General features: G+C 40.7%; 2 protein-coding genes across 3 annotated transcripts in view; both read right to left on the bottom strand.

Moving 5' to 3' along the window:
* PARP12 (poly(ADP-ribose) polymerase family member 12) overlaps positions 1-6,710 on the bottom strand; it is a 31,705-nt gene extending 24,995 nt beyond the window's left edge. Inside the window, exon 1 of the mRNA XM_043965115.1 lies at positions 6,154-6,710. Within this exon, the coding sequence (XP_043821050.1) occupies positions 6,154-6,506 (353 nt within the window). The 5' untranslated portion in view covers positions 6,507-6,710. The remainder of the gene's footprint in view (positions 1-6,153) is intronic.
* Positions 6,711-16,417: 9,707 nt separating this feature from the next.
* Positions 16,418-25,121, bottom strand: part of KDM7A (lysine demethylase 7A) — a 93,861-nt gene continuing 85,157 nt past the window's right edge. For both annotated transcript variants that reach the window (XM_043965113.1, XM_043965114.1), the window contains exon 20: positions 16,418-24,009. In XM_043965113.1, coding sequence (XP_043821048.1) covers positions 23,915-24,009 — 95 coding nt within the window. In that variant the 3' untranslated portion in view covers positions 16,418-23,914. The remainder of the gene's footprint in view (positions 24,010-25,121) is intronic.

The following is a 25,121-nucleotide window of genomic DNA, read 5'->3' as shown; positions in this document are numbered from 1 at the left end:
ACTAGTCTTGGCAAGGCAGAGACAACATTTCCTTTAAAAGTAAGCTTGAGAAACATCAAGGCGAAGAGGATAAGGGGCTGGATTTGGAGGCCGTGTACTTGGGTCACTTCCTACCTGTGTTACCTTGAGCAGGTCACTTACCTTCTCTGACCACAGCTCCCTTATCAGTAAAATGAAGGGGTTGACATAAAGTTCTTTCTAGCTCTAAATCTATGATCCTTTGGCCTTATTATTGCTTAAAGAGGAAGTGCCTAGGGGGTAGCTAGGTGGTGCAGTGGATAAAGCACTGGCCCTGGATTCAGGAGGACCTGAGTTCAAATCTAATCTCAGACACTTGACACTCACTAGCTATGGGACCCTGGGCAAGTCACTCAACCCTCATTGCGCAGGGGGAAAAAAAAAGAGGAATTGCCTGGTAATTACTTTCTATTGCATTTACCCACAGGAAAATGGCCTCCAGGTATTTAGTGATTAGGCCTACAATTAGAAGCAAATGGCTACTGGGACACTTTTGTCCCACCTACAATGTTCCAATTCAGGAACAAGCTAATATGAACATTGGGTCTGGTTAAAATTATGACTAACAAAAAAGTAAAATAAAATTCTGCCTCTTCAGAATTTGCCTCCCCTGTTGCTAACTTGTCACTTTTTTTTTTAAGTGAGGCAATTGGGGTTAAGTGACTTGCCCAGGGTCACACAGCTAATAAGTGTTAAGTGTCTGAGGCCAGATTTGAACTCAGGTACTCCTGACTCCAGGGCCAGTGCTCTATCCACTGCACCACCTAGCTGCCCTAACTTGTCACTTTTGTCTAGCTTCCAATCCACTGTCCCCTCTCACTTTTCAACCAAGCAACACAGATGCAAGCCACCGATGACTCAACTTCTCCAAATGCTCTCACACCTACCCACAATCCACATCCCTTCCCTTGAAGCTTACCCCAATACTGTACACCAGCAGCATTCAACTCAAATAGAGATGGATCCCTGTGAGCTGCATAATTAACTCTGCTATTGACAACCCTTCAATGTTTCCCTACTGCCTACGAAATAAAACTGCCCTTCACAACCCAGAACAGCCTTTACTTTTCTACCCCACCTCCTCTCCATGCAGTCTAGGACCCAGCCAGACTGGAATACCATCACACCCTTATATACAACCTGTGAGCGCATCTTTGCTCACAACCACATCCCAGCTGCAGAAGACCTTAATCCTCCGTGCCTACCTACCCTTCAAAGCCTTGCTCAAGCCCCACCTCCTCCATGAACCCTCCTCTGAGCCCCCAGTCAGAAATATTTCCTTCCCCGAGACCTAAAGAGGATTTTATCCACTCTGTTCCCCATTAGTGCTTTAATCGAGCAAATAGGGATGTATATTACAGTTACTGCATATCTATATGTGTGTATGACCTTTGCTTGATTGTAAGCTCCACTGAACTGGAATCGTATCTGAATCATCTGTTTTTTCTCCAGACCACGACAGGGTACCTGACAAGCAACTGCTTTTTTGTGAGGCAATGAGGGTTAAGTGACTTGTCCAGGGTCACACATCTAGTAAGTGTCAAGTGTCTGAGGCTGGATTTGAACTCAGGTCCTCCTGAATCCAGAGCTTATGCTTTATCCACTGCACCACCTAGCTGCCCCTGCAACTGTTAAATCAACCAATGACCAGCACTGTGGCCCCATTTGCCCTACAGAAGATAACAAAGACAAAACAGAAGGCCTGCCTTAAACACCTCTTTCTGCTCTCCTTCCCCACCTCCACCCATCCATTCTCTCCTGTTGTCATCCTACTTGGGTCAGGCAGGAATGATTGGGTGGGTATAAATTATGCCCAGTGCAGAAGCCAAACCCTCCTCATGGGCACAGTCTGTGATGCACACAATACATCTACCCAAGTAGCAGCTTTCTTAAACATCACCCCAGTCAGTATACAATGTACAACCCAAAAGTGCTTTGAGGGAGAGGCAGGAATTCATGAAACCAGTATTTCCCCTGAATTATTATGTAAAGATAGAAGTATCTTATGCAGTCACTGCATATTTGTGTGTGTTGTGTTACCTCTGAACACTAGAATCGGAGATTAATAATGTTCAATGCTGTATGCTGAGTCAGTACTATGGAAGGAGACAGAAGAGACAGAAGATGGGGGATCTCAGACCTAGAGGAGGCCGATTGTCTCGTCCGGGGCAGCAAAGCTCAAACAAAATGAAAGCCATGAGACATCACAAAAAGAGTCATTGTATTATACAGCCTGGATGGAGAGAGATGCTGGCAAGAAATGTGACTCCTAGCCAACATAGCCCCAAGAAAGTTTAAATTCTGGAGTTGTAGAAATTACCAACAGAGCCAACTTGTATTCATTCATCCCTAATTGCTCTTTTGGAAATACAGAAAACCGTGGTTATCTTAAATCTTTCTCCTCAGATTTCTTTCTCATTTCACCATATGGACTAGGAAGACTAGAATCCATGTTCTGAGGCTGCTGCAGAGTATCTGTGTGATGTTAGGCAAATAACTTAAGTCTCTCTGAGCCTCAGTTTCCTCAACTGTAAAAATGAAGGGGAACCTTATAAGATCCCTTTCAACAACACAACCTATGTTGTGACCTATGGTGTCTTTTTTACAGAAAACACCCATATTACTGCCATCTTCTGCCTCAGGACAAAGCATTTTGACAAGGAAGGAAAAATAGGAAAAAACGGAAGGCCTTTTATTCTCAGAAGGAAAGGAGTTGTCTTAATCTACAAAATTCTGCCCAGTACCTTGGCAATGCCAAAATACCCTTGCTAAGAATAACTTGTTGATACAGTATATTAAAGGACTTTCCCCCCAAGACAAACAGGCTAGGGTAATTGCTAAGAGCCGTCACCCCAGATTATACAAACAGCTGCCAAAGAGGATAAGGATCTTGAAATCAGCCATGACCAGGAAACGGCTAAGAATTTACCAAAGGTCAACCTATAATCTACATTTTTCTCTCATGTGATCATTTTATTCAGATCACGCAGGATTCCCATTGGTCCAACAGTCCCTGAGAACTATTATCTCAGTAGTTCAGCAATCAAATATTTATTAACAACCTAAAGATGGATCCAGGGGCCAATGACTACATCCTAAGGACACACACGTACACATGCATGAATATACACAAATGCACATGTATATATGTAGAGACACAAACATGGGCATGTATGTATATGTACATAATAATATAGAGAATGATACAAATAAATGCAAAGTCATTAAATATAAAGTAGTCAGAGGGTACCAGCAAGTGAGGGGAGGAATTCTGTGAAGCACAGTTGAGGAGCGAGTGCAATTCAGGCAGGGGCCCAGCTACTACAACAGGAGATGGAGTGTCTTGCATGAGGAACAGAGAGAAGGCCAGTTCAGCTTCATCAGAGAGCACCAGGAGGAGAGTAATAAATAATGATTCTGCACAAATAGTTTGGAGCAAGGTTATAAAAGACTTTACATTTTATTCTAGAGACAATAGGGAGCTTACTTAGCAGAGGAGTGACATGGTTAGATCTGAACTTAAGGAAAATCACTTTTTGGATTTGCTGCATGAAATCTTGTAAAAATAACTGGAGGGCAGTTAGGTGGCACAGGGATAAAGCACCGGCCCTGGATTCAGGAGTACCTGAGTTCAAATCCAACCTCTGACACTTAACACTTACTAGCTGTGTGACCCTGGGCAAGTACTTAACCCCAATTGCCTCACAAACAAGAAAAAAGGAAAAAGGAAAAGGAAAAAAAAAAGAAAGAAAACAACTGGAAAGGAAATTGGGAGACCTGGGTTGCAGACCTGACCACTACTTTGTGATTTGGAGAGATTCCCTTGAAATTATGAATCAGAGACTCATTAAAGTTGAAAATAATCTGAGAGGTCAGTGTTTCCCAAACTGTACCACAGATCTCTATGATTCCAGATATTCACTCAACAAGCATTTTGGGGGAGGCAATTGGGGTTAAGCAACTTGGCCAAAGTTAGAGCTAGTAAATGTCTGAAGCTGGATTTGATCTCAGGTCTTCCTGACTCCAGGGCTGGTGCTCTATCCAGTTTGACACCTAACTTCTCCATCCACAAGCATTTATTAAGTACCTACTATGTGCCAGAAACTAGGTTAGGTGCTAAATAAAAAGAAAACAATGAACCCCCAGGTGGCACACTGCCAGTAAGTAGAGGCGCCTATGGTGCTGGGACCAGCACCTGTCTCTCCTTGACAACAGGGCAACCTAATTCTCCAAAGAGAGGACACCCAGCCAGGTTCCCTATATGACTCAAAAGAGGAGACGGGTCTTCAGCTACCTGGTGTGAGTCAGCCTGCCAGGAAAATGAAAGAAGGGAGACTCTGTCTGAGCAACCAAAAACCAAGCATGTCCTGGGGAGATCAAAGTAGGAGAGAAAGACAGACACAAACAGGAAGACAGAAACCAATCATGGAGGCCTGCCAGGTCTGCTGGCAAAGGGGGATTGGGGGGAGGAGGAGAGGACGAGGGAGAGAGAATGATCAAGAACTCTTCTATCCCCACTTCCCCAGGGGCCAAGCCCCAGCTCCCACCACCATTGTGGCTTGACTTCTCTGACAGAGAGGCTTTCGCTTCTCAGCTGTTTCTCCCTCAGTCCCCACCACATATATATATATATATATATATATACACACCCCTAGTCTCTTCTCCCACGTCCCCTATCCTTCCTGGCCAATGGCAATTCAATCTCTTTAATAACAGGCTGGCTTAAATCTGGATACCTCCATACAGGTGAGCTTTGCTTTAAACAAGCACATTCTAATTGAATCTTTTTTTCTTTTTTCTGGTGAGGCAATTGGGGTTAAGTGACTTGCCCAGGGTCACACAGCTAGTAAGTGTTAAGTGTCTGAGGTCAAATTTGAACTCAGGTCCTCCTGAATCCAGGGACAGTGCTCTATCCACTGCGCCACCTAGCTGCCCAAGTGCGCTACACTTAAAAAAGGATTTCTTTAAATGTACTTTCAAAATATTTGCTTACTCCGGAAAACCTGTTTTCCACCTTTCTAGAATACATCTACAACATAAAGCGGGGCACAGTGACCCACTGCAGTGATCTTGCCCACTCTGGGGTGGTTAGATTCGATGGTCTCTAAGATCCAGTCCAGCTCTGAAACTATTTTGTGGGTTTTCATGCTAATAATTCATATTTGTATAGTGTCTTTACCCATATTATCTTATTTAATCCTCCCACCGACCTGTGAGGTGGGTGCAATTACGGTCCTTAATTTGCGGAAGATCACAGGCAGTAATGGAACCCAGGTCCTCGGATACCCTTTATAATGCCCCACATCTCCTCCCACTAATGCAGATTAAATGTACAGGAAAGGTCGGAATGAGGGAAGTACGAACACAGATACAAGTTTTAAGTGGGGGATAGGAAAGGGGAAGGGCAAGGAAGGAAAGGGGATGGGGGGGGGGTGGCGGCCCCGAGAGGTCGTCCCCTCAGAATTCCTACATCCTCGGACGAGTTGAGTTTATCACCCCCTCTCTCCCCGCCTTCTCCCTTTCGAGACCCGCCTCCCCCCCCCACCCCCCCACCCCCCGCCATATTGTGGTCTTCGCTCCTCCCCAATACTGTGTAGAGTCAGGAGCTAGTCGACTTTCGTTTTTTGGATCTGTAGTGTCGAACGGGAGGAGCCTCTTAATAGATGCTGTTGTTGCACTCATTTAAAAGTGTGTGCGGCAAAGTGCCGTCCAAATCGAGGAGCAGCTAAAGGTTGGGGTGTATAAAGTGTAGGATCTGGAGTCAGAAAGACTTGTGTTCAAATCCTGCCTTAGCTGAGTGGCGCTGGGCAAGTCACTTAGCCTTCTGACCTCAATTTCCCCGTCTGTAAAACATGGATAATGAGAGCGCTTGCCTCACGGGATGGCTGTGAGGACCGAATGAGCTCCTCCTTAACGGGGATGGATGACAAGAGCAAACACTAGTAAAGCTCTTGGCAAACCTGAATAAGGCGCTCCGTGAAGATTAGCTGTCGTGGTGATGGCGATGCCCGGTCCCGGAGCTTTGGCCTGGGACTGAGCCGAGGGGAGGGTCTGCGGCAGGTGAGCGCTGGGCCGGCGGGGAACCTCCCCCACCCTCTCCCCGTCCCCCCGGGGCCCAGACTTGCAGACCCTCACCCGGTTTTCGAGAATTTGCAGTTCCCGTAGAGGAAAAACTTGCAGAGGTGCAGCTGGTCGCATCTGCCGTCGCAGCCGGTCGAGTACGCCTGGCACAGCCTCGCGTCGCTGGCGGCCACCAGCACCCGCTCCTCCCGGCCGCGCTCCGGGCTGCTGCCGCCCGCGCCGCCCCGGGCTTCCCCTCCGCGCACCCCCAGCACGAAGCGTCGAGCGGCCAGTTTGCGCAGCGCCTTCTCCAGGGCATCCTCGCTGACGCCGCCGGGGAGCCGCCGGGCCAGCTCCCCCAGCTCCAAACTGCCCCCGGCCGCGCACAGCTCCTTGGTGACCCGGCTGACCAGGGCCGCCTGGGCCATGGCCCGCCACCTTCCGCTCGCTCGCTTTCGCCGCCGCGAACCCCCGGCACCAGCCGGAGCGAGCCCCACCCCACCTTGGCTCGCCTAGCAGGGGAAATGGAGGCGCGCCCGGAACCAGCTGGGGAAAGGCGGGGCCAGCCCCAAATCGAAACAGAAGGCTGCCCCAAGAAAACAAAACTTATCCCAAACCCCGCCCCGATCGATCTTCCTGCGCTGAAAGTCAAGTTTCCCGGGGCTCACGAGTGGAAGACAGAGCGTGGGGAGCTGCTGAGGACACTGGTCACCCCATTCGTTTAACCAAAGGATTCCAGCAGTCAGTCAACGGGAAGTTGTTATCATTTATTAGTATGTATAAATCACAGTTAATTTATCATATTTATATTATTATATGATAGTGAATTCTGTACTTCTCTAACATTGGTAACTACTGCATAATGTATATTTATCATATAATAATGTATCTATATTTTAAATTTTTAGTTCCTGATGTATACCAGACACTTTACACACATTTTCCCATTTTATCCTCACAACAACCTAAGGAGATAAGTACTATTATTATCCCCCACTTTACTGATGATGAAACTAAGGCAGGTGGGTTGTGATTTGGGCAGGGTCACCAGGTATTGTCATTGGGCATATTTGAACTGGTCTTTCTGACTCAGGTCCACTCATCGAACTGCCTCTTAATCGCATTATCATTTGTGATTATTATATTGTCAACCTGAAACAATACGACAGAATTAAGGTCTTTAATCCAGACAGACTAGTTATAACTCAGAGTATCACAAAGCAGGTGCTAGGAATACCTAAAGATGGGGACTGGGAACAAATTTTATATGGGGTAACAGAAGAGAGAGCGAGCTCCGAGACTGCTCTTGGGAAGAGTAAGTTTCTCAAAGTTGTTTTACATAATAAGCAAAAGTACATAGGGAATCTCTGGAGGAGAGAGTTTGAGAAATCTACAAAATTATCAGAAGCTAGAATTGAAAAAATCTGGTCAGCCCCAGGCAATTCATTGGCTTGGGAATGGAGAATAGGGGAGGATCAGTCAGTTCTCAGTAAATTGTGTCTGTCAATATAATACTATTTAATACTATTTTAACAATTCTTTAGTATATTCAAGTAATATGGAGATTTTACTTGTTGAGATCTGAGATGCAGGAAGGGAAGATGAGGTCTCATTAGTTATATCCCTGAAAGAGGGTGATTGAGCAGCTAGGTAGTGCTGTCGTTGGAATGCTGGGCCTGGATTCAGGAGTACCTGAGTTCAAATCTGGCCTCAGACACTAAGTAGCTGTGTGACCCTGGGCAAGTCACTTGAGAACTTCTGATTGCCCTAGTTCCCTCAAACTATAAAATGGGAACAGTGATGCCACCTAGTTCACAGGGTTGTGGAGAGGATCAAATGAAAATATTTGTAAAGCACCTAACATAATGCCTGGCACAAAGTAGGTGTTCTATAAATGCTTATTCCCTCCCTCTTTAATAACTTGGAATATGATGAGGGCTATCTCATGGTGTGGGATGGTATGAGACAAAGGTGAAGGAGATAATGTCAGAAGGCATCTGGGTGATGGGATATAAGGAGGTGATAAGAGGAAGGTCTTGGACGGTAGTTTCATTGTTTCCAGTAAACCATGAGGCAAGATTCTTAGTGGAGAGGATTGGATGAAAAGGTCTCGGAGAACCACTGTGTCGAATGAGACAGTGAGTGAACTAAGGAGGTATAAAAACTGCCTAGCAGCAGAGTTGAGGTAATGTAAAGGTGAGTCTCCTGTATACATCTTTGGCCTCTTAGTCCTTCTTCCTGAACCATGTTGCTGTTGTTGTCATTTCAGTCATTTCTGACTCTTTGTGACCCTGTTTGGGTGTTGTTTTTTTTTGTTTTTGTTTTGGCAAAGATACTTGGAGAGGATTGTCATTTCCTTCTCCAGATCATTTTACAGATGAGGAAACTGAGGCAAACAGGGTGAAGTGACTTGCCCAGGGTCACAGAGCTAGTAAATGTGTGAGGCTGTATTTAAACTCAGGGAGATATACATGTCTTTCCTGACTCGACTCAGTGCACTATCCATTGTACCACCTCGTGGCTCTTCTGAACCATGCTGCCTATATATTACTTCAACATCTTCATCTTCTTCCAACTTTTTAAAAAAATCACTAAGTATGAGAATGTATGGAATTTGGAGGTTCTTATCCAATTCTTCAAAGAAATTTTGTCTGTTCTTCCTCTTCATCCCATGTTGGTATGTAAACTGAAGTTATTTTAATGATGGTCTTTTTACAAATACAACAGCTGTAATCAGAGATAACCAAATAGTCCCATGAACTGATGTTTCTCCTCTTTGCCTTTCGGCATACAAAAAAACTGTCAACTCCTTTCCTTTTCTCTCTAAGACTACCTGTAAGCAACTTCCCAATTAGCTGGGCCTTCTTTTGGTTTTATTTACAGCAATGTTAAGATTGGTATCACTTAGCTCCTCCAACAGCTTATTGTTTACTGAACAGAGATGTTAGTACTTAGAATGTCATTTTTCTTGTTATCTCAATCGGGACAGATGGAGGTGGAAGGGAGAGAATAGGAATCTTCATAAAAATAAAACTGAATTTTAAAAAAACTATGTGATTCTTACTACTCTTTACACCCATTTTCTCCATTCTGCCACTATCTGGGTGGATGTGGAAGTGGAAGGAGGCCATAAAGGATGGAGGGCAATTGTGCATTTTTCTTTGTTGCATGGATGGCCATGGCCCCAGAATACACGAACCTCCTTAGTACTTATCTCCTTGAAAAGCAAAGGCAGTCTATTCTTGGGACAATGACCAAATGACCACAGCTTTTCCAGCATGGTAGAACCTGCCATCGCTAAGGCTGTACTGACTTACTCTTGGAGAATCCAGGATGACCTCCATTAAACTATAACTTGGTGGATTTTGTTGTTAATTAAAACATTCTCCCTATAGTGATTTCATCTGTTGTTTTGTTATTCATCTATGGTAGGTACAAAGTCACCAACTAAAATCTGTAGATTCCTTTCATGTTTCATAATCTGATGATATTTATGCATTCATTCATTTGTTCATCTCATTCAAAAAAGGATTTAGGAAGCACCTACTCTGTGCTGAGCACCGGGCATATCGATGACAAAGACAAAAAGTGAAATAGTCCTTGACTTCAAAGAGCCTATATCCTATTTGGAGAAAACAGTATATAAAAATTAATTTCTGGGGAGCAGGCCACTAGCAAGTGGTAGCTCAGGATAGGTTTCATTTTAGAGGGGATACTTCAACTGAGCTTTGAAGAAGCTAGGGATTCATAAAGTAGAGATGAGAAGGAGGTAAATTCCAGGTCTGAGGGATAGTCTGTGAAAAAGCATGGAAAAACAAAGGGCTATAAAACCATGCGTACCTTTTGACCAAAAAATACCACTACTAGGTCTATCTCAAAGAGATTAAAAAAAGAAAAAAGGACTTATATGTAAAAAAATATTTATAGCAGCTCTTTTAGTGATGACAAAGAATTGGAAATTGAGGGGATGCCCATTAACCAGGGAATGGCTGAACAAGTTGTGGTATGTGATTGTGACGGAATAATACTGCACTATAAGAAATGATGGGGGCAGCTAGGTGGCGCAGTGGATAAAGCACTGGCCCTGGATTCAGGAGGACCTGAGTTCAAATCCAACCTCAGACACTTGACACTTACTAGCTGTGTGACCCTGGGCAAGTCACTTAACCCCCATTGCCCCACAAAAAAACAAAACCAAAAAAAAAAAAATGATGAACAGGATGCTCTTAGAAAAACCTGGAAATACATGAACTGATGCAAAGTGAAATAAGCACAACCAGGAGAACATTGAACAGAGTAATAAACAGCAATACTGTACTCAACTGTGAATGACTTAGCCTTTCTCAGCTATACAATGATCCAAGACAAATCTGAAGGACTTGTGATGAAAAATGCTATTCATTTTCAGAGAAAGAACTGATGGAGTCAATGCAGAGCAAAGCTTACTTTTTTTTACTTTATTTTTCTTGGTTGTTTTCTTTTACAACATGACTAATATGTTTTTCATGACTGTACACATACAACCTATATCGAATTGTTTGCTCAATGAAGGGATAGAGTGGAGGAAGGAAAATTTGGAACACAATTTTTTTAACACTATTTTAAAATTTTTGTCTTTTTGGCAAGGCAATGAGGGTTAAGTGACTTGCCCAGGGTCACACAACTAGTAAGTGTCAAGTGTCTGAGGCTGGATTTGAACTCAGGTCCTTCCTCCTGAATCCAGGGCCAGTGCTTTATTCACTGCACCACCTAGCTGCCCCCCGCCTCCCCCGGCAACACACAATTTTATAAAAACAAATGTTAATTGTCTTTGCATGTAACTGGGGGGGAAATAAAATATTAAATGTTTTTAAAAAAGAAAAGGCATGGAAGAAGACTGAGCATAGTGTACAGTGAACAAAAAAGTAAGTTTAACTGTAGTGGAGTACATAGAGCAGAGTAATGGGCAAAACCCTTGAAATGGATTAGATAGATAGACACACAGATATAGAAATAGATATAGGTAATAGCCAAAGAGAAGAATTTATAGCTGATCCTAGAAGTTATCGTCTTTCCTTTTCAAAGAGACCCGATGACATCATGATGTGATGGGCAACGTCTTGACTTGCTCATGAATTGGATTTCAGTGAGGCAGAGTGGCACAAAGTCATCAGCCTCTCTCTCTCTTCCAGAATCATCGAAGTCCAGCGGCAAGACAAAAGTCAGGATGACTGGCAATAGTCTGGGATGCAGTGGATGACCTTGGCATTTTTTGACGTCTGACCAAATGCTAAGTACTCCACAGTGCCTGTTTTCATGACTGAAGGAACAAATTGTTCTTATCTCCCCATTCCACTGGGACAAATTTTCACATGCTTGGGGTAGACATCCCCATAACTCACCAATGGATTTGAGGCCTGTCAGTTACCTTCATCTGGGTTTAGCCCAGCTGCCAAGACGGTCTGAGCATGCTAATGGGAGTTTGGTGACAGGTGGACTGCGAAGGTGGATTAACAGTACTGAAAAGGGCTCATCAAGTCTTCACACCAGAGATGCTAGTCCTCCCAAAATACTTCATATGCCTCTAAAAATGAGCTTAATGAGGGGACTGACATGCTCAAATCTCTACTTTTAGAAAATCACTTTGGCAGCAGTTAGAAGAGATTTGAGGATCTAGGAAAGTATTAAAACAATCTAGGTGATGAGTGATGAAGGCTTGTACCTGGACAATGGACAGGAGACAAAGGTAAGAGATGTTTTGCAGGTATAGTTATTATACCTCCAACTAAATAGGGATAAGGATGAGTGAGGATAACAGATTTTAAACCTGGGAATTTAAATTAGAAGGATGGTGGTATCAACAGAAATAGAAAAATTTGGAAGAAGACTGCGTTTGGTAAGGAAAAATGAGTTCGGAATATGTTTAGAGATGCTTATTAAGACATCGTTCAAAATGTCCAGCAGGTGGCTGGTAGTGTGAGACTGGAGTGCAGGGACCATATATCTGGGAATCATTGGAATAAAGATAATTAAACCCATGAGAGTTAGGGGGTCACCAAGATGTCAAAGAACTAGAAACAATGTCACACAGCTGGTGGATGAAGGATCCCTTAGCCTAAAGTGGTTTTAAAGTATCTGAAGGGTATTCCCCTAGAAGCTTGTCTTGCTTGTCCCCAGGAAACAGAAACAAGCAAGCCACCAGTGGATGGCAGCTCTAGAGAAGTACAAATGTAAAAACCTCATGGCACACAGGGCACGGGCTCTCTTGGAAGACAATAGGCTGATAACTCATTTCCCACCCAGCTGTACTACTTTAAGACTTCTCCACCATGCCCCCGATCAGGTACTTTCTGGAAGCTTTTCAGCTTCCTTTTGTGCACTGTCTTCCCCCATTCGATGGAGTTCCCTGCCCTCAGCACAAAGCAAACACATGCCAGGAATGTTAGAGGAGATTCGGAGGTGCAATCCGAGGTCCCTTTCAACTCTGATTATGGACAATCATCAAACATGCCATTCCCACTTACCGTATATGTCACTCTCTCATATAGGTCCTTTCTTCACTGGTGCAGACTGCAATTTATCTGTACCTCTTTTTGTGTAAATTATGTCCATGTCTTTCATATATGGCATAAATCCTTCAGATAAGGCTTTCATATGTTTTTAAATGTTTACTGGACACTGAGGCATTTGCAGTTATCTGCATGTTCTTTCCCACTCTCTGAACACAACCATCTAACCTTTCCCCAGTCATCCATGTCCAAGTGGTAAATCCCACTGTTAAATTTCTGTCACCTATTTACATCCACCAAGTGTTTCTCCACTGTTCCTCAGTTCACCATTTTGATTATTGGAAGATTTACTCCATAGAGAAAACATGACCAGGGGAATTTTTGTATGGAAAAGATGGACCCTTAAGTCAGGGAGCATCGAGTGGTGACTGGCAGCTGGCAGATTTCCAAGCACAGTCAAGCCTGTGGTTTTCCTTTATTTCTCTACCATACTGTCTCTCTGCAATGTCTGCCCAAGACAGATTATATACGTGTGTCGATATACAAGTATAGATCTGTGTGTGTGTGTGAACTCCCTTTATTCAGCATGACATCATAATTTGGGAAAACGTACCCACTTTTGGGGGGCAAATTATCCACTTGGCTTTTATTGTATAGATTAACTGGCTAATCTTTCTTGAGGGTCTATAGTTTTTTTTTTCTTTTTTTTTTTTTTTGGTGGGGCAATTGGGGTTAAGTGACTTGCCTAGGGTCACACAACTAGTAATTGTTAAGTGTCTGAGGCCAGATTTGAACTCAGGTCCTCCTGAGTCCAGGGCCACTGCACCACCTAGCTGCCCCTATAGTTCTTTTAAGAGTCTGAATGCCTTGGGGTTTGATGAAAACAGCAGTCATCCACGAACAGCAGCATCTGGAGAACATTATCTGAGGAATCCTCTGACTGGTGCAGGATATTTTAGGACCATGGATCCAGGGCTGGAGGGCACTTACAAGTCGTTTAGTCTGATGCCCTCATTTTACAGATGAGAAAACTGAGCCCCAGACGGGTTGTGACTTGCTCAAAGTCACACAATAATAAGTAGCAAAGCTGGGGTTAGAGACCATATCCTCTATTCTACCAATCAGAATACTGATTCTTAGACTTCAACTCCTGCACCACACCAGGCTGGAAAACATCCAAGAGAATGGAAACTGCCTACAAGAAGAGACTTTCTCCCCTTTTTACCAGCAGCAGTTAACAGACGACCTTGCCCACAAATAAGCATCTAATGAATGCCTAACACCTTTCATACCATTATCTTTCTGGAGGCACCTAGGAATCTTGTATGACCTTAAGTGGAAAATGAAAAATGCTTTGTTGAAGAGCTTTTAATGCCATTTGGTTCATCATCAACATAGTATCATCTTGTATCCTCAGCCAGTGGGGAGGATTGTGGGAATTGAGGGAACCACATTGACTCCATCTTGTGACTCAATTCTGAATCTAGCCCAGTTCTTTTTCTATTCGATTACAGATCCAGTCCAACTTATCCTGTGAGAAAACTTTGTGTCATTGTTTAACCCGTGTAGCTGGGAAGCTCGACCACCTCTTTCTGTTGCTTAGAAGACATTTAACTAAGGACCTAGGTTTTAGACTGACCAGATAGCCAGTCAGATCCAGACTGATATAAGGAGCTTTCTCACAACTGTACATCTCAAGCAACCCATGTTTTATCTGAAAACTGGCCTATCCTGGTCAGCCAGTTACTGTTTCCTTGTTCCTTTGATTGAATAGACACTTGTGGGAGGGGAGCGGGACACCTCTTTTTCTGATTTCAGAGAACTGCACCTGTTCACTCTCCCCATTCAACTTGGCATGTCCCTACTATTTCCTCCAATTAGAAATTAGACGACCTAATCTTGTATCCTGGTTCATATCCTGTTGTTTTAATTCATAAAAATCTGTTTCCTCGTGGATTCAGGGGCCCAGTGCCAAATTGAGAAGACCCTGGTCCCAATTTGTTACACGACTGGCATACATCGCTGGATAAGTCAATATGCTCACAAGCCCGGACCTTTGTTTCTTCAGTTATTTCAAATTTTACCCACCACAACAGAAGCCGTGGGGCAATTAAAAAATGCATGTGGAAGCTTATGTGTTCCCTGAATGTTTATCTTCACAATGATTTTATAGAGTTTAGAAGGGAAGTGTGTATGTTAGTAGGCATTGTTATCTTCCAGGGTGGTGTTGTTTTTTAAAGGAATAATACAGGATGTCCCCAAAGTAGCCTTAATTGCTTAAATTGCACTAACACTTCTGGAACAGCACAGTATCTGACTTTTTCCCCAATTCTTTTGCAGCCTTCTACTACTTAAAATAACTCGAAAAAAACTGATGTGTACCTTTAAAATGACATCACCTCTAACACAGGATTCTTCTGTGTATACTGGTTAGGTTCAGTTGTTAGACTGAATTGATTCCCTATAGGTGCACTGGAGTCCAAACTGGATAGACTGAAAGTGATGTCCTCAGCTGCTGTGCACCAGAGAACTTAAAAGACAGGAAACAACAGCTTCCACATCATTAACAAAGGCTTTTCCTTCCATAAATAGGGCTTTCAGGAAGTGAAGTCTGTCCTCATAACACCAGTACTCTTAAAAACTGGAGTCTTCACGATCATAACTTAGGAACTCCTCAGTGTGAACAGTGTGAAGCTGCATACAAGCTTAGGGAGGCTCCACCAATTTAAATAGATAATAACAATAATAATAATAGTAATAATGATAACAGCTAGCATTTATATAGGGCCTATTATGTGCTAAGCACTTTACAAATATCTCATTTGATCCTCACAACCACCCTGTGAGGCAGATGCTATTATCTATCCCCATTTTCCAGATAAGGAAACCCGGGAAAATACAAGTTACATGACTTGCCCAGGGTCACAAAGCTGGTACCTGTCTGAGGCCAGATTTGACTTCAAGTCTTCCTTGCCTGAAGGCCCTAAGGCCCGGTGCTCTAATCCACTGGGCCACCTAATTGACTAAAAATTATTGCTCTTGCCTAGCACCAGCAACTCCTTCGGGTTCAGAATGTAAGGCTTGTCATTGGTGTGTGCCACTTACCCATTAGATGTGGTTAGGCCATCCCAAAAAACAGTTCCAGTTGGCAATACCAGAGGTGACTTCACACCACAGCACGCCACGACTGCTGTTTTCTTTTCCAACTGTCCTCCAGGTTTCTACTTCAAACTGAAATATCACTGGAGAGCTCTCAAAGCATCTTTTGTAATTAACTGCTCAATACCCATGCTAGAGTTAGCAAATCCTTTACACCAATACCTGGGGTGCCACAGGTAATATGAAGGGAAGGCAAGGGAAAAAATAAAAGGAGAGGAGAAACAGAAGTCAGTGAGCTTGAAGAGAAGGAACACATTTTTTTAAAGGAGGAAAGGGCAGGGAGACAGAAAACGAGGAAAAATGGAGAAGTAGGAAATGTGATAAGGAGAGAGGGAGGAGGCACTCAAAGTGCCTGGCCCATAGGTTGCCTACTCCAATTTGTCCTAATGTTTTAGATGTCATGAACTACTTAGCCATCTTCATCTCAACAATTCATATTAATATAATACTCATGGCTTTTCTAAACCACCAGTTAACAAGAAGTCCTAAATTATTACCTAGGACTGAATAAAATAATTTATAATTCAATTTTCATTTAAACCTTAAGGATCTATTGAAGACACTATAACTATAGGGATCTATGATATACTTCATATTCATCTGCCTAAGAGCTACTCAATTAACTGAAACTTAGTCAACAGACTAGGCCCACTTAAGGGTTTTATTAACATTTTGGAAATCATCTGGTAATTTTTTTAAAATCTCAATTTTCAATCTTCAGAAATAGTAAGATATATATGTTTATGGTCACTTCCCACAACTCTGAAGAATATTCATTCTCATGAGTCAGGAGACAGTAAAGGGGCACAGTCAGAACTGGAAAGAGAATTCAGAATTTTTTCTTCCAAAGTCACACTTTATACAGCTTTCAGCATTTATACTTTCAAACAAAATAAACAACAAAAGAATTACACTGGCGTGCTAAAATCAAAACAAAAAGTAATACCAATTTTAATCTCCATATCTTAAAAGTACAGAAATTGGAAAGTATGAATACCAAATACAAATTCAAACAAGTCACTTGTCCTTCCCTATGACCAACGTAAGCTACTTCAAAACTTACACATTTAAAGTAAAATAGAAACAAAATAAATACTGTACATACACTTTCCCTGCCTGCAGGCAAAAGATGGGAAATACTGTTATGAATTGAAAAAAACGCTCTTCACACTTCAGCATCCCATTTCCCAGCCAAACACCCAATTGCAACCCAGTGTGTTTCTGTAACAAAAGGACACACCCTGTGCACACACACTGACAACCTATACAAATAGACAAGATACTACCCCAGAGACATCCAAAGTAAGAAAGAATAGCAAGAGTCAACTTGGACCATAAAAAAATCATTGGGGGAAGAAAAGGCAGTCAGGTTAGCAAAACATTACTACAAAACTAGTAAATACCATAGCCAACAACTGTCCCCTTTTAAAATTTCACAGATTAAAAAACAAAACATCACATTTCCCCCTCCAAAATATCACCACAAAACCTGCTGAAGCACTGGCAAAGTCAAGTCATTTCACAGTAAATGTGAAAATTTGTATTATATAATCTCTTAAAGTGAAGCTCTCCACTCTCGTTCCACAGCATGAAATTATTATGGCTTAATTCATATTAAAAGTAGAAAAGTCTTTTCCAAAGGAAATACGACTGCAAAGATGCAGATGCATTTCCTGATGCATGCTGTGACATCCCACCAAACTGCTGCATGATTTGTGACGTACTTCTCTCAGAACTTCTTTTTGGGGGAAAATGAGATTGCAGCTTTTAATCCAGCCTCACCTTAAACTGTAAGGCCCTTAGTTTGGTTTAAGTTTCTTCTGAAAGATAAAACAGCTCTAGGGTTCATGTAATGAGTTACACTCAGGCCCCTGATTATAGGATGTGGAAGTAATGTGTAAGTATCTTAAATAAATAAAGAAGGGTTGATTTCTAAAATTAGTATTATTAGAGAGGGATAAGTATTCAGGCAAGGGAAGTGACTCCTTAGTAGATATTAGACTTACTGCTGGGAGTTCCCCTATAAAATCTGCCAAACAAAGATGAAAATTATTTCTGGGTGATTTTATTCCTACAAAACCATTACTGTAACTCACTGTGTTCTAGTCAAATATAGCTTGAGGAAAGCTGAAACTTATGAAGAAAAGTGGCTGAAATAAAACCAGGAGAAGGTAAAATTTACACAGAAAATCTCCCTCCCCTGGGAACTTCTTCCTGAAGTAGCAGAGAAAAAAAGAATGAATGAATGGGATATGACAAGTTGCATAGGTAAACTACTTGGAGGTCATCAAAGGCTACCTAGTAGCCAGGATTTATTAGGAAAGTAGTGCAGAAGAAAAACTTGCTGGAAGATTCAGTGCTACTGGTTTCTGAGAGGTTTTACCCTCATTTTCACCTTTTCCTTATTAAGACACAAATTCTTAGGCAACTTAGGAAGGGGACAAGGTTCAAGAAAGAAGATGGGGGAGAATATACAAGTATAACCACAGTTAACCACAATAAGCAAATTGCTTTAGCGATAGGGTTATTGATGTTGTTAGGGCTATTACTGTTTTTTAGCCATGTTAAAGATCTTTTTTTTACATAAGTACACCAATGTTTTGATATTTAACAGCATATCCCTACTAAAATAAAAAAGGAAACCTTATGAAAAAACGTAATCATTTCTCTATTTCGGTTAGGCTCAGTCCCCTAACTATAATGATTGAGACAATTAAAATTGATCCTGTACCATTTTCTTATTGATCCTATTTACAAGTAATTGATTTTGCCCTCTGCTTTTGTCCTGTAACTGCTTAAGTCATGGTTCTTTGTCTTTGAACTTAGTTCAGAGTTCAGGAGGCCTGTAATGGGCTAAGTTTAAAAATCCACATGTCTTGCCTCAAGGAATTTAACTGGCTTGGAAAATGCATGTGAACAGAAGGGGAATTTGGGCCTGCTATCTTTACACCACCAAGGTATCCTTCAAGGATATCTGCTGTCTAAAAGTCTTGGGCCAAGATCTCGCACCGGGACTTCAACAAAAAACACTTCTTGGTCTCACAAGAGAAGGGGGGATAGTTGCTAGCCCCCATTACCAAACTTCCAACCAATCATGTTGTTTCCCATACTTGAGCTCTGTAACCAATTATGTTGCCTTTAATTCCATAATGTTCCCTAGCCTGCTCTGTTTCTTGTTCTGTACTCCCCAAACCCTATAAAAGAGGAACTGTCCTTTTGCTCAGTCTTTGGCATTAAAGGAGAGAAGCCATGGATCCAATTATTGATAGGTAGCATGCCACTGCTAACAAATGTTATCTTGTTCAGAGATCTGCCTCAATTTACCCTTTTGTTAAAATCTCAATCGTGATACCATGATACAATAATGCTTCTCTTACTCCTCCTTCTAGTTTCCAGTAACCAAATCAATACAATAAAAAACAAACAGCTAATACATCACGGTATAATGGAAGGAACACTGTAGAAGGAAGGAAACTTCTAATCTCTATTATTAATGTATTTAACTAGCTATATGTGGCTGGGGGTAGGGGGTGAGGGGAGGGATTCTCTGTTTTCAGTTGCTTCATCTGTAAAAGGGAAATAATCATTTTGAAGGCAGGGCAGCTCTACCACATACTCTTCTACTGTGTCCCAAGTCTAAAATCTAGAATTCAGTGAAATCCCAGAGTGAGTCACTCTCCTTTCGGGCTCAATGTTTGCTGTAACAAATGAACTTCACAGGCTTTTCCCCACGTATTTATACTTTTGTTAACCTTACCTCCTCAAAATGAGGCTATTCATCCATGGAGAGAGTTCTAATTTTGGTGATCACACAAGGAGTAAAAAATTCTTCCTATCAATTTTTATTAAGTATACACTCATCAAAATGGAGAGATCCTCGATAAGACCACAGAAAAAAGGGGAGGGGGGGAGGTTGATTATTTTTTTTAAATGTGCAGAGATTTAATAAAATTTATTCTTCCTCACTAAAACAGATTTTAACTTTATTAGGATCTGACAGAACTATCTTTACTAATAATCCTTTTAAATTCTCAACATCCTTGTTTTTACTAATTTCCTTAACTAAAGTCACAGTATTACTTTCACCTGAGAGGTGGGGGTGGCATGATGATAATCCATTTCTTCTTAAGAAGTTATTTTATTAAACCTGTTTAATTACATCTATATTTTTCAATCAGCAAAAATCCAACTTCTCTCTCCTTCCTACCCCAACCTCCTCTTAAACCCACTCCCCCAACTGAGTATAAACATCCTAGTACCTGTTAAGATTTTTAAATTACCTCATTATTCATAGGGCAAATATTATCACTTTCCTATTTCACTGACACATAAACCATCTTACTTTAAGAACTGTAACTATCTCTTTGTATTCAGTCTCTTGCTTTAGCAGAATTCTTTCTAGTAAAATGGGTAATGAGTTTCCCATCGGGAAATAAATATTATGATCTGCATTATTTTCACTTTTTAAAGGTTTTTATGCTATAGTAAAAATGTGTCTATTCATAAAAATAGCAATTTTTTTCATCAGCTTCAAGTTACAAACATTAAAATGATCAATTTTTCATAGTTCCTATTTCAAGTATTTCTGGGTTTGTTTTTTTTCATTCTACAGTGGTCTGTCTCAGATTAAGTTAATAAAACTGTGCTGTACTTTTCCCATGGACTCTTTCATTTCAGCAAACCGAAAAGTGAAAAATGCTCAATATAGAGACACACTCCAAGACAGAACTGTGGTTTCTCCTTCTTTTATACTCTTTCCTTCCCACCTCAGAGTGCACACATGAAGTACACAATCAGTGTCTTGACAAATACCTTCTCATTTGGTGCAAACTAACATTTGTTAGGGAACTGATTATTGTAGTTGTTTTTGACAGTCTCAGATTTAGAATCAAACTAAATATCCAACTAATGATAAATATGAATGGTTTTACCTTTATGTATAAAAATAGGCAGCTATGGATTAGAAATTCCTTCTTTGCATATAATACTCTAAATGATACTGATCAAAGAAATATTTTCAAAACGATTTCCAAAAAATTGGAGCATTTCAAAGTTGTAGATTTTACTATATTATCTGTTGTTTGGTTATTAACCATTACTTCATGGTCTAGAATTACTTAATATAATCTTAACAGAAGTAAAAACCATCCACGAGAAAACTCAAAACATTGTCTATTATTACATAAAAATTGACTATCTAAAATCATGATTTTAAATTTGGGAAGCCTTGAGCCCTTTGCTTATGGCTAGTTAATTGCCCCAAAACTTGCTGAGTCTATCATAGTCTCCATGAATTATTTGTAAAAGCAGTGCTTTAAGAAATCATAACATGTTTTTCCCACCAGAAATGAAAGTTTTAAAGACAGTTGTGCAAGAGGGGCTGTTGAAGATGATCCACTGGTTCTGTCTAATTAAAGGGGAGATAATGGGATGGTCTCACAAAATCTAATTTTCTTAGTTATCTCTTAGAAGAGGTGCTTGAGCAAGGACTATCTCTGTGCTAGAACTCCTCACTTCTTAGAAGGAGAGACTTCAAGCACTAGCTATAAATACAATATCTCCTTCAGATCTAAGCATGAAAGACCAAAACACCTTGGCAAGACTCAGTGTCCCTAAGGGACTTGAGTAGGAAGTCAACAGAACTATAGCTATGGTTCCCCTGATTCAGAAACATACAATTCCCATTTCAGCCGCAGTGGTTATTTAGAGGAATCTTTTTAATGAAATTATCTGGTTGTTGGAATTATGTTGGGGATGGTAATTTGATTCTATTAAGTGAAGTTCATTTTCACAATTTACATGCTGGCTACTTATAGTTATTTACTCATAATCAAAGTATATAAAGGTTCAATATAGGACATGTGTTAATCTAGAAAATAATTCTGTTTGTTTTTAGGCTATCTGGCTAAAGAAAATAAAGTTAGGCAGCTACAAATACCTATAACTGCAGATACAAATTAGATCAGTACACACCTGTTTTTTAAAAATCAGTTTTAAAGTTACTTCTTGACAGGCAATAATCTATTTGTAATCTATCCCTGACACTAAAACACTGTCCAATAATCTATTTGTAATCTATCCCTGACACTAAAACACAAAACCAAAATACTACTTCATTTCAGTGGGAGAAAAGATCAGTCAAACCAGTTTTTTGGCATCATGTAGAAAGAATAATCAACCAGTTGGCTTGATGAAGAATTCAGTTCTCATCTAGCTGTTTTGGCATAGTGTGGACATAACTTAAATGAGCTCTTCATAGGTATCCCATATTTGATAGAGTCTTCTCCCTGACAACCAGAACTTGGAATAACCAAGGAAGGCAAACTCATCACCTGTTTACAATTTACTCCTTCAAACTTTGGAAGGAAGATGGGATGATGGGATAAAAGAACTGGTCCTCTTCTGAAAACGTAGGGGTAAATCTGGAAGGAGACATAGATCTGCTTGTTTTAGCTCATCAATAGAAATTACAGCACAAAAAGCTAAGTCCAGCCTGTTCGCTGAATGAAAGTAAGACAAATCACTGATATGGCCATAGTTCTTCATCATAAAAATAAAGCCTACCCCATTTCCCTAGACTTGAAATTCTTGGTTGGAACATATACAATGCCCTTTTTGTCAGAATCAAGAACAGCTACTTTTCCACTCCAACCCCAGAAATTCAGTATTCAAATTGTTACTAAAAAACTCAATTGAAAAATATAAGCTATTAACAAGCAACTGAAAATTGGCAGTCAGTAAGAAGTGTGTATAAAGCAGACAAATGCTTACTTTAAAAATAAGTCTCATCTTCTTTATGTATTAGCTAAGTCAAGAAGGAGTAAGCTGCAGGAAGCATCCACTTTATCTCAAACTCAGGCCCAAACTAAATCCTAAAAGGTTTCAAGATTAAACAATCAACCCTACTTCTTCAATACCCTTTGGCTCCTCTACAACTTAATATATTAGAAGCCTATTATGACAGGTCTTAATAATATAGCTTTATATACATTGCAGGTCAAATCATACCCTCCCCCTCCAAAGAGTTAGGATATAATATTTTAAAAAACTTGTTAGAATAGCCTATAAGGAAGGTGTTATTCCTGACTCCCTCTTCTTCTCCCCTTCACCCACCCCCACCCTGCAATAAAATTACAAAAGGAACCCACTGTAGCTATAAATGTATTTAAACAAATACTAACACGACTAAATTACACCAATCATGTGGTTCTTTTCTGAACAAAGAGGGAAGATATTAAAAAGCAATTTTCTTTGGGACAACATCAAATGCACAAATGAAAATTCAAGATGTCTATTTTTGTTTTTCTACCTAAGTAGAAAATCACAATTGTCAAAGTGAGAAAGAGGGTTTTGGTTTTTGGGCTTTTTTGGAGGAGCAAGGTTTGTCTTTCCTTCTTTCTTTCTTTAAAGCCTTGGGTATTGAAGTTGTTTCCCTGTAAAACAAAGATTCTTGTTGGGTTGTCACAAAACAATGGATAGCAGAGAGAGAAGATGGAATAAGGTAAACTAACCTGGATGACAATATGCAACTTGTAAGTTAGAAAAAGTCAAGCTAATAGCTTATTTAAAAAAAAAAAACACAAAATATATAAAATAAAATGAATTTCATATACATCTTAATTTAAAATAATTAATGCATCAAATCCCTGTTTAAGACTTTAACCTGAATTTCAAATTTTAAGAGTTCAGACAAATTACTGTTACTATGGCTCTTCACCACACGTAACTCATGCTATCAAAAATAATTTAAAAACCTTCACATTCTTAAATCTAAATTAGTGAGATACTTCCCCACCAGTCTTCCAAATAAATAGCTTAAAAAAGAAAGAATTTAAAAGCCATTAACTTTTTTTTAAAAATCTGTTAAATAAATTATCGATAACTTTCTTTACCCTATCACTGAAAATAAGTCAAGACACTACCAACAACAAAATGATACTCAAGCCCTGACAAGAGACCAAACCTAGTTCCTGGTCTCTCTTAAAATTCTCCCCTCCTTCATCCTCCCCCCACCAGGTCCACAATGGTTATTGCTCAGTGGGTGTGGCACAGTGAAAATGCAGCATCAGGTTCATTTTGTTCTTCAGGCAGTGTTTTATATTGTACATGCGAGTCTGCTTCAAGCAGAGGAACAGCAGAAGCTCCAGGCCCCATTGCCCTCAATACTGGTCTCCAAAGGTGAGCTACCATCACACAAAGAAGCGTGCGTGGCCATTTCTGTTCAACTTGAGGATCTTCCCAAGCCGCTGCTTGGCGGTTGCCATTCCTTTCTTTGGACGTTTACCTATAACATATCCAGTACCATGTTAACCAGGATTTTAAAGATGACAGCATTCGTCAGTAGAGATTTTTTTTTTAAAGGAAGAGCAACATTTTAAACGTGCTGTATGTGCTAAATTATCTCAAATTAAAACATCACATGGACTAGGCAAACTAAATTACATTTGGGCTAACACACTTTTCTTCTTACAACATAAAATAATTATAATACTTCTATGATATTCTTTTTATGAGGGACATTATTTAGATGACATTAAGACAAAAAAGGCACCTTTAGACTCACTTTTTTTTTTTAAGTGAGGCAATTGGGGTTAAGTGACTTGCCCAGGGTCACACAGCTAGTAAGTGTTAAGTGTCTGAGGCTGGATTTGAACCCAGGTACTCCTGACTCCAGGGCCGGTGCTCTATCCACTGCGCCACCTAGCTGCCCCTAGACTCACTTTTAAGAGGTAGCTGGAAAGATCATTAGGCTTGTCAGTAAACGTGATTTACCACTTACTAGAGCTCTGTAACCTTGAGAAAATCACAAAATGAGGATAATACGTGAACTACCTGCATCAAAGAGATATTGTAAAGAAAGCTTTGTAAAGTGTAACATACAGAAGTATTCTGAAAATGTGAGCTATTACTGTTTTAATTTTCTTATGAGGAAAATATTCTCTTTTTTAAAAGGGAAAGAACTAGAATCAAGGGCCTAAAATGCTCTATGCCCCAAGAAAAAGTGAATTTTATGAAGACTGGCGTTCTATCACAGTATTACAGTATAAAAACATACCAGGTGGGACCCATTTGGCAAACAAAGCAGATCCCAAAGTCAATTGGGTTCTCATGGTAGGGCAAGACTGGTTTTATTAAACTGTCATAGATCATTTTGTACTCTTGCTCCTATATCATTCTACAATAAGGCAGCTAGGTAGTAGAATGGATAGAGTCAGGAAGACCAGGGTGCAAATCTGGCATCAGATACTTGTTAGTTGTGTGACCCTTGGCAAGTCACTTAACTTCTGTTTGCCTCAATTCCCTCAATTGTAAAATATTGATAATAATATCACCATCACAGGGGTTGGTGTGAGGATCAAATGAAATTAATATGTGAAAAATGCTCAGCCCAGTACA

Source organism: Dromiciops gliroides, chromosome 5 (genome assembly GCF_019393635.1).
Source record: "Dromiciops gliroides isolate mDroGli1 chromosome 5, mDroGli1.pri, whole genome shotgun sequence".
In the NCBI taxonomy this organism is placed as follows: Eukaryota; Metazoa; Chordata; class Mammalia; order Microbiotheria; family Microbiotheriidae; genus Dromiciops; species Dromiciops gliroides.
This window is presented reverse-complemented; position numbering and strand designations above follow the sequence as displayed.